Source organism: Fundulus heteroclitus, unplaced genomic scaffold (genome assembly GCF_011125445.2).
Source record: "Fundulus heteroclitus isolate FHET01 unplaced genomic scaffold, MU-UCD_Fhet_4.1 scaffold_39, whole genome shotgun sequence".
In the NCBI taxonomy this organism is placed as follows: Eukaryota; Metazoa; Chordata; class Actinopteri; order Cyprinodontiformes; family Fundulidae; genus Fundulus; species Fundulus heteroclitus.
Genome location: NW_023396803.1, coordinates 1,079,816 through 1,090,670, shown reverse-complemented (window position 1 = coordinate 1,090,670; position 10,855 = coordinate 1,079,816). Strand labels below are relative to the sequence as shown.

The following is a 10,855-nucleotide window of genomic DNA, read 5'->3' as shown; positions in this document are numbered from 1 at the left end:
CTGTTCTTTCCAAAAAAGTAAAAAACAAAAAAACTGGACATTTCGCTTCCTATCCAGGGAGCTTTCTCAATTCAAAAAGACTGGAGTAATGTGGAGCATCAAGCTTTATACTACTGTCCAACAAAGGCCTTGTAATGGCTTAGATAACATGCAAACAGGGTCAACTCTGTGGACAACAACATCAAGTTTACCAGAGCGGATGCCAATGACAACAAGCTACCTTTTCTGAACTGTTTGGTGAACATGGAAGGAGATGGAAACCTCAACATTAAAGTATATAGGAAACCCACTCACACAGACCAATACCTCCTTTTTGACTCACACCACCCACTGGAGCACAAAATTTCGGTCATCAGAACCTTACAACACCGGGCCGAGCATGTCCCTACTAAAACAGAAGGGAAGCACAAGGAACAGAAACACATCAAAGATGCCCTCCAAACCTGTGGGTACCCAAACCAGCAAGAAAATCCAAAAGACCCGCTGCAGAACATAAGGATGAGAAGAATAAACGCAAAAACATCGACATCCCATATGTTGCTGGAGTCTCTGAAAAACAAGAGAATTTTCTCCAAACACAAAATCCCAGAACATTTCAAACCAAACAGGACCCTCAGACAGAGGCTGGTGCATCCCAAGGACAAAAGCCCCAAATCTAAGATGAGTGGAGTGGTGTATGCAGTTCAGTGCAGTGAGGAATGTTCTGTTCTTTATATTGTAGAAACCAAACAACCTCTCCACAGACGCATGGCTCAACACAGGAGAGCTACCTCCTCAGAACAAGACTCTGCGGTCCACCTACTACACCTTAAGGACAAAGGACACTCTTGAGGACCAAAATGTTTACATTTTGGACAAAGAAGACAGGTAGTTTGAAAGGGGTGTGAAGGAAGCCATCTACGTAAAGAGAGAAAAAACAACCTTAAACAGAGGAGGAGGACTTAGGTTCCAACTCTCAAAAACTTACAATACAGCTTTAAGGTTGATTCTGGCCAATCGTCACCTCAATTCTCACCCTTATACGGGTGATCAAAACATGGTTCCTGCAAGCCAGGCCAATAACGACCCTAACGACTCCCCGTCACAGAGGAGTGGACCAGTTTCGGTTCAATCTGCTGTCTTAATGACTTTAACGACACCCCATTACTAAGGGGGTGGACCTGTTTCTGTTGAATTTGTATGTTATCTGAGCCATTACAAGGCCTTTGTTGGGCAGTAGTATAAAGCTTGATTCTCCACATTACTCCTGACTTTTTGAATTGAGAAAGCTCCCTGGATAGGAAGCAAAACGTCTTCACACTTCAGAAAACAAGTCCAGATGTTTTGTTTTTTACTTTTTTGGAATAACCATGACCTTTATGACTGAGAATCTTCACCAGCATTCTCTGTTCTGTCCTGCCCGCTTTAGTCTTTTTAACACTACTGAACTGCATGGAACAGAAAACCAAACCTACCACAAAACTATAGCTCAATTTTAGCATCAAAGCTTATTGACAGAGAAATATTTTATATTGGCCATTTACTGACTCTACATGAAAAATCAGCAAAGATACTGGAGGAACTCAGACCTCAGTTTCTCCTCCCTGCCTAAAAAAAGACTTGCTGGAAAAAAGGCAGCCAGAAAGAACATTCAAATCAAAGAAAACCATGCGTAAATAATAAATAAAGTTATAACAAAACAATATAATTAAGTCACAGATTTTTAAAAAATGGGGGGAAAAAAACGATGATTCCAGTATCTTTACACAAAATGTTCACATCTTTGTAACGATCTTATCTGTTTTCACATCTCCAATAGTTTTTTTTTAACTAAAATGTTGTCAGCCTGTCTTGAACACGGTACACATTGGCACAAAGCTAGTTTAAAAAAAAAAGAGAAATAAAGCTTTTTCTACTCTGACCGGGATCAGCAGCAGCAGTGATCTCTGACCAGGATGTCTGATAGGAAGGTGTTCCGCAAAGGAATGCTAAAAGTGGCTGGGAAGAGTAGGAGGTACTGGCACAGATTTAGTTGCAATGGATGTGGGCTACAACAGAGGAAAGCACAGGTTGCAGGCTGTTTGAGCAAAAACAACATCAATAAAAATGGTGACAGAGTGTTTGCTCTGCTTTTGTGGCTTGGTTGGCACTGCTTCCTGGCAGTCCCATGGCAAAGAAAAAAATATATATTACAAAGTGGTAAAAAAAACAGAGAAAAACCACTTAGAGAGACAACCAAGAATATTGGAGGTACATAGATGCCAAAAGACACACAGCTTAAGGCAAGCCTTATCCCATCCCACTTTCTACACATTTACATTTTACCCCGCCTCTCGCCCAGTGAGGGATTAAGCGGGTCAGAAAATGGATGGATGGATGGTTTTATTCTCCACTGTTTTATCCGGCAGTCAGTTCCGAGAGTTTACCCCTCAACTCCTTCATGTCCTCACTCTTCCTCAAAAAACAAAAGTAGGAGAGGAGACTAATACTGCATCTGCAATAGGTAGGCAGATGGAAATCATTAGGATGTACCACATATCCAACCAAAGATCTGGAGAACAAAATGAGAGGAAAAATGGCCTCTTGAGGTTTGGGAAGTCATATCCAGTTTCAACTGTGCGGTTTGGGAATAATGTAATTTCCCAATAGCAATTAAAAGAAAAAGAAAAAACACGAAGAGGATAAATCAGGGTTGATGCTGCAGCTGTGTTTTTGCATTTTTATCTCATGAGAAAAATCTGAGTTCAGGAAAAGTGTAAAAGACTCCTCAGAGGTGGTCAGTTCTACTGTTGACTCCTTCTGACACCCCGGATGGGCAGGGTCTACCTGTCCTTCAGCTCCTGGGTCACTCGCTTGGTGAATCTACCGCAAAACATCCCAACCATGAAGAGCAGGGCAACACCTGCACCAATCACAGTTAAGATATAGTTCTTGGATGGTGATGTCATCACCTGCATTGCCAGGTCTGAGAAGCCCTCAGCAGGAGCCACCTGGGGGACAGACAGAGAGAAAGCAAGACAGTAGACGGGTTAAAGAGGCCTAGTCATGTACAATGACCATTTAAAAAAACCCCAGAAAATCCATATATTGATCTTAAAATAAAACAATATACACCAAGTGTTTGTCCTGATTGTGTTTACTTAGTTCTGCAGTGCTGCTGGCAGATGGCAAAACAATGTTTATGTATCCTGGTCATGCCTGAGGAAAAATAATTTTCAGGCTCTAAAAAGATCATCTGAAAACATGATTGTGACAATTGACACAGCTAATGTAAGAGCCAGTAGACAGTCCTGCAATGCCTTGCAGTAATGTAACAGCTCGGCATGTTCAAAGTCCACCCTGATTTACACTCCGCTGAGTGTTGCTGACTTGCTCAGCTCCATTGATTCTCTTTGTTTACTCATAATATTGTACTTCCGGACACTTGGTATGTCAGGGTAACTATAAATACAAGCGCTTCGTTCACTAAAAAACTTACCAAAAACGAAATGTAAAACATTGAAATAAAATATAATAAACCAACATGGGCTGATAATTTAATCAGAAATCCTTTGTATGTGCCCAGAGTGAGCTATTAGCACAGAAATTTGTAAAGTCGCAGCAGTACAGTAAAGCAAAAAAGTATTTGGTCAGTCACCGATCTATCTATCTATCTATCCATCTATCTATCTATATATTAGGGCTGGGCAACGATTAAAATATTTAATCGCGATTAATCGCATAATTTGCCTGATTAATCGCGATTAATCGCATTGTATTTACAAACTCCAAGAATGAATTCAAAAGTAGTGTAAAGAGCACTTTATTTTAATGTTCTGCTGCCATATGAACAAAAGTGTTGTAACATTTGTAGCACTTGTCAGTAACACATATTTAGTGTAAAGCTCAACTTAAACATGTAAAACAAAAAATAGCAATAATAATAAATTAAAGCTTATTGCCACTGACAGGGAATTCTCTTTATGAGGAAAAAATCTACCAAAAACAGGCAATTTCTGAGGTAACAGCAGGGAGCAGCATTACCATATGTTCAATACCAAAGTTTAACTTGGCAGTGGTTACAACTAACTTGTTTCTGTCATATTTGTTGCTGGAAGAACTTTAAACTGAAATGCTTGCTAACTCGATATGCTTGCATTGCTTGCGTTTATTTGACGTTAACACGCAGTTTTTTGTTGTTGCTTTCTCGCGTGCATATAGTGAATAACAGGGAAAAACAGGCAAAAACACATGGATGCTTTTAAACGAGAAGCGACTTCACCGACGGCGTCGATGCAGGCTCCGCTCCGCACAAAACTTGTTCCGTTCGCCAACTCACCGCCTCGCCTAAGCAAATTCCTGCGGGAAACACCGCCTTACGCATGTCGGCTTTGTTTTTTTCCGGCCAGCACCTTTGTTCCTCTTTGAATCCGAGGTTTGGCTGACAGCGAGGTTATTGGCGCATTATCGCCTGTGACAAAGTGGGTGAGAACACCATTTGTCTGTTTATATACATTTGGTAACATTCTGGTTTGTTTTGATTTAGCCATATTGTATTTAGTCTTTAGTTTGCAGATATATATACTATCCCGGGTTTGTTTATGTTTTGCATTTCTAATGATTATTTACTATAACATCGTGGTTCAAATCATTCAGTTTGTAATTGTTTTTTTCATTTATCTTGTGTATTTTATTTCAGTGAATTTACCTGATGTTTTACTTTACTTCCTGGAAATTAGGCCTTCCTGTTGGAGGATTGGCACAGGAAGAGACCATCTGAAGAGGGGGAAGCAGTAATCCATCCATATTAAGTTTTGGGCATTGTGTAATTTAATGCTGTTTGTATTTTAATTGTTGCATTGTTTCATATTCAGATAGTGCTGAATTGGATTGATTTTAACAATGATACATTTGATAGGAAATGTATCAATTGTTTGGGGGTGCCTGTGTGGGAGAGTCCATTGGAGGCCATTTTGTCTACCTTGGTGGGGAAAGGTATAAAAGACAAGAAATTGAGAGGTTCGGGAGAGAACCAGGTCAGTGTAGCTGTGTGCACGTGACATTAATTTTGGTTGCTTTATGTTCAGTTTTGATCTGTTTAGCCATGTTAAACCTTTTAGTTCTTTTTTTGAGATTTTTTGTAAATATTTTTTTCAACACCTTTTTGTGAATAAACCACCTGCTGCACTGGACATCTTTTGCCTGACTGCCTTCCTTTTAGCCACTTTGGCCAGGCTAACTCACATCGCCACCTACTGTTCTGATTCAAACCCCTACACCGCAGCAACAGACCTTCACAAAATAAAAGCATGTGAGCAACATGCGTTAATGCGCGTTAAAGAAAATATCGTCGTTAATGGTCTAATGAGTTAACGCGAAATTAACGCGTTAACTTGCCCAGCCCTAATATATATATATATATATATATATACACACACACACACACCCTGGTGCAGTAAAATGTTAAACTCTGCCAGTTTTAATGCGTTAACTTTGTTGTTACTTTGTTCACTGTTAACTTACAACACACCGGAGCATCTTGATTCCAGACCAATAACATTAACAGTATGGAGATGGCCAGCCCAATCCTCATACTTTACTGCAACAGAAAACTTGTGAGGTGACATTAAAAATGCAGTTTCTGAGGCAAAACAAAAAACTATTTGAATAATTGTTCCACTAGCGCAGTGGATACAAAAAGTAGTCAAATAGCTTTGTAGCTTTGTCAAAAAGGAAAGTTTTAAGCATAGTGTTAAAAGTAAACAATGCCTTCGTCTTGCAGGAAATGCTGACACACTCCAGTCACATGAGGTCCAGCATTGTCTTTCAGTAGGAGGAACCCAGGGTGGTTTCACAATGGGTCTAAGGATCTCATCTCTGTACCTAATGGCAGTCAGACTACCTCTAGCGAGCACATGGAGGGCTATGAGACTTCCCAAAGAAATGCCACCCCACACCATTACTGACCCACTGCCAAACCGGTCACACTGGAGGATGTTGCAGCCAGCAGAATGTTCTGCATGGCATCTCCACACTCTTTCACATCTGTCACATGTGCTCAGTGGGACCCTGCTTTTATCTGGAAAGAGCACAGGGCACCAGTGGCAAATTTGCCAATCTTGGTTTTCTCTGTCTGCTCCTCCTGTTCCTATTTGCACAAAGGCAGAGGTAGCGATCCTGCAGCGGGGTTGTTGCCCCCCTACGACCTGCTCCACGTCTCCTGATGTACTGGCCCGTCTCCTGGTAGCGTCTCCATGCTCTGGACACTACGCTGAGTCACAGCAAACCTTCTTGCCACAGCTTGCATTGATGTGCCATCCTGGATGATCTGCACTACCTGAACTACTTGTGTGGGTTGTAGACTCCGTCTCATGCTACCACTAGAGTGAAAGCACGTCCAGCATTCAAAAGTGACCAACATATCAGCCAGAAAGCATATGAACTGAGAAGTGCTCTGCGGTCACCACCTGCAGAATCTCTGGGGGTGTCTTGTTAATTGCCTATATTTCCACCTGTTTATTTCATTTGCACAACAGCTGGTGAAATTGATTGTCAATTAGTGTTGCTTCTTAAGTGGACTGTTTGCTGTCACAGAATTGTGATTTGAGTGTTCCTTTCATTTTTTTGAGTAGTGTATACAGTTAGGGCCAGAAATATTTGGACAGTGACACAATCTTCATGATTTGGGCTTTGCATGCTACCATATTCGATTTCAAATAAAATTACAATGTAAGTGAAGTGCAGACTTTATGGTTTAATAAAAGAGGTTGAACAAAATATATGATTAAACATGTAGGAATTGTAGCTATTTTTATACAAGCGCTCCTCATTTCAAGGGCTCAAACGTAATTGGACAAATAAACATAACCCTAAGTAAAATGTTACTTTTCAATATTTTGTTGAGAATCCTTTGACTGCTTGAAGTCTGGAACCCATGAACATCAGCAAACGCTGGGTTTCCTCCTTTGTGATGCTTTGCCAGGCCTTTACTGCAGCTGTCTTCAGTTGGTGCTTGTTTGTGGGTCTTTCTGCCTTAAGTCTTGTCTTGAGCAAATGAAATAATTGCTTGCTTGGGTTGAGATCTAGTGATTGACTTGGCCATTGCAGAATATTCCACTTCTTTGCTTTAAAAGACTCCTGCGTAGCTTTTGCAGTATGTTTTGGATTGTCCATCTGTACTGTGAAGCTGAGCGGAATGTATATCCCTATACACTTCAGAATTCATCCAGCTGCATCTGTGTTGACACATCATCAATAAACACAAGTGACCCAGTGCCACTGGAAGCCATGCATGCCCCCATCCATCACACTGCCTCCACCATGTTTTACAGAAGATGTGACGTGTTTTGGATTATGAGCTGTTCCAATTCTTTAAACTTTCTTCTTCCCATCATTCTGGTACAGATTGATCTTAGTCTCATCTGTCCAATGAATGTTGTTCCAGAACTTTATGCCAAAGTCAATTCTGGCCTTTCTATTTTTAAGACTGATTCATGGTTTGCACCTTGAGGTGAATCCGTCATATAGTCTCATGAAGTCTTCTTTTTATGGTAGACTTAGATACTGATACACCTACTTCGTGGAGAGTGTTCTTCACTTGAGTAGATGTTGTAAAGGTTTTTCTTCACCATGGAAAAGATCCTGCAATCATCCACCACGGTTGTCCTCTGTAGACGTCCAGGCCTCTTTGAGTTCCCAAGTTGACCAGTGCACTCTTTTTTTCCTCAGAACATACCAAACTGTTGATATGGACACTCCTAACATTTCTGCTATCTATCTGATGGATTTCTTTTTTTCAGTCTCAGGATGGTCTGTTTCATCTCCATGGCGAGATCCTTTGACCACATGTGTGTTCAAAGCAACAGCTTCCAAATGTAAATGCCACACCTGGAATCAACTCCATGCCTTTTAACTATTTAATTGATGACAGTGTTAACGAGGGAGGAGCCCATGCAGCCTGGTTATTTATTTTGCAGTGTTCTGAGTCACTACTTTTGGTCCCTTGGAAAGAGTACGTATCAAGGAGCTGTAACTCCTAAACCTATGCTCCAATTTGGATGTGACTCTCAAATTACAGCTGAGAGTTGGCACTTTAGGCCCATATTGATTATATAATTGTATCCTGAATATGTCTTCATAAATGGCTAAACAACAAAACACACACACACAAACACACACACCCTATAAAGTGAACGTTAAAATGTACTTTATTTTGAAAAACCAACACGGCTGGCTCTTTCCTGTCTGGCTGCTAGGGTCTACCACAGACATGTATACGTAGTAGACGCCCCGTCGTCGGGTGAGAGGCGTGCCGACAGAGCGGCCATATTAGGTCAGACCAAGCTGCGCTCAGAGAGAATACACGTCAATTCAGGAAAATGTACTTTATGTTTTCAGACACTCTGAATCCGGTGAATTCTCACCCGATTTCCAGATAAATCAACTGACTGAAAACGTCACCCCTTTAGGGGCTACATGGGACCAATTGATTGAATTAAATGATTGTCTAACTTAATACATAATTTCGAATTTGTATTGAAAGTTAGCAAACTTCCAGAGCTACGTCCCAGTAAACCCGACTTTTACTCCGCTTATGGGTGCGCAAATAAAAGGACACTACGAACCAGATCCTGGGGAACTGCCTTCCATAAGTAAGATTTTATGATAGATAATCCTCATGCTTTAAAGTTACAGTTTTTCCGGCATAAACACAATATGTGCTAATGGGTTGCAGGAATGGAAGGAGAGAAAAGTACATTAAACTTGGTTTTGCTATGATTTTGTAATGTATCTGATTCTAAGATGCGTTATTAGGTTTTTTGTTGATTTTTTTCCCCAGATCGCGGTTTGTATTATATCATTTTTAAATGCTGTTATGAGCACCTTTGCTCTCACTTGTCTGTAGTTTTGCTCCTATGTAGATAAGTGCTGTTGTCTGTAGATCAGTGTCTGTGTGTATATATATATATATATATATATATATATATATATATATATATATATATATATATATATATATATATATATATATGAAGAAAGAGATTTATGTGTGTATAATTTGTGTGTATATTAGATTAATATGTAACTGCAAAATATGTAAGTGCGTGTACATTTTTCATCCAGTTTGACTTAAGTTTAAATAGTTTTGGTTCTGAATAAATATGTGTAATCTGTCTGAAAGGTCACCAGCATTGTGAACATATGATTAAAATTAGATCTGAGGTACCTCCTATTCATTTTGACAGCAGCTGTCTGATCTGTGGTCTGACCCAAGATGGCCACCCTGTAGGCACGTCAGCCTAGCGGCCGGCAGCGTCCAATGGGGTGTCTACGTATATGATGTCTATGGGGTCTACCTTGCTGCTCTCTGGAGGATGGGAAAACTAGACAGTCCAGTGTTGCCCATTTAGCATCTTTGCTGCTATATTTGGCGATATTCAGACCCCTTTAGCAATATTCTTTCAAATTGCAACTAGCACCAACAACTTTTAGCAACTTTTTGAACAAAGCTAAAACAAACAGTCCTGCAGTTCATGAGTGAGAGTAGCTGCACAGAAAAAACTCTTCATTTTAAGCCAACAGCTCAGTGCTTGTTTGTGTTTGCTTTCTGGAGTAAAATATGTAGTGTTGTCACCACACTGGTACCAAAACTAAAACATACACCAGCACATTTGTGAGAGCAGCTGTACAGCACAACCCCAAGGTCTGAGCAAACAGCTCAGTATTTGTGTTCACTGCTTGGTGTAAAAAGTGCAGAGTTGATTTTCCACTGGTACCAGAATATCTCTGACAGCATTTACAATATGAGGGTGTACCTTGGCAGCATAGCTCCACACTTCAATGCGATCCTGAAGTCTCTTCTTGCACTCTGGCTGCAGACGAACACGTTTGTCCTGCAGTGCCTCCATCAGACATGACATTTCTAAGAAAGAAACGTAGCTTTATCACTTAGAGTTTAACTTTGGTAATGCAGCAGCAACTACATTTATGCCGATGCCAAATAAACTAAGACGCTGTTCAAGTTTTTTTTCGACAGTTTGAATTTAAATGAAAACCACATAAAAACTAAAAAACTGATGTCAAATGTATCTAATGGACACTGTTAAACAGAGAAGAAAAAACAAACTGCAAAACATGACATATTGTAAAACAATGTGCAGTTATATATTTTTTGCTCCTTTGTTTTTCAGCCCAAAAAATGTATCACAACTACTACAGAAGTAGAGTCTAGGGCTGTCACGGATCATGGAATGATTAATTGACCTCGATTCACCAATTCATGGAGGCAAAATCATCTGCCTCGAGGCTTTGTTATATCATTTTTATTTATTCAGTGCACTGTGTTCCAGCCAGGTCGCTACCGCTATTGCTAAATGGATCCCAAGTACAGTTTTCTACTATTAAGGGAGACAGTGATGGGCAAAAAGCAGCGAAGAGAAAGACTAAAAGTTTTAAATGTGTAGGGAAGGGTTCAGTTTAAGAGAAAGGAAAACTGCACAGTGAGCTGGCTTGTATTGCCACAGCTTCTAGCTGCACAAGATTAGCAACTCTTCTGCTCAGTGCTAATCATTCCCCATCTTTCTGCTCTCGCCACAACCTTTGATTGGTCAACATGGTGGCCCTGCGGCCAATCTGGTAAGGATAACAGCATTATGTGAAAACAGAGAGGAGTGCAGGTGTGAGTATTAGGTTGTCATGTAAAATAACCATAAGGGACAGACAAAAAGAAAGCATCTGTGACAGTTTGAAGATATTGGGAACAACAAAGCAGAGCTTTTTCACTGCAGAATGAAAGTAATTTTAAGAGCAGGTTCCATTACAAACCTGCAAAGACATAATAGAACTGTCCATTTAGAGAAAAGTTTGGTTCGGTTCTGCAATGGTTTTGTTTTCTGCA

At 40.3% G+C, this 10,855-nt stretch overlaps 1 protein-coding gene across 1 annotated transcript in view; it reads right to left on the bottom strand.

Annotated features, from left to right (window-relative positions):
* Nucleotides 1–1,334: 1,334 nt before the first annotated feature.
* Nucleotides 1,335–10,855, bottom strand: part of glg1a (golgi glycoprotein 1a) — a gene marked incomplete at its 5' end in the record, with an annotated part of 31,627 nt that continues 22,106 nt past the window's right edge. Inside the window, 2 exon segments of the mRNA XM_012858214.3 lie at nt 1,335–2,969; nt 9,774–9,880. Of these exon segments, the coding sequence (XP_012713668.3) occupies nt 2,802–2,969; nt 9,774–9,880 (275 nt within the window).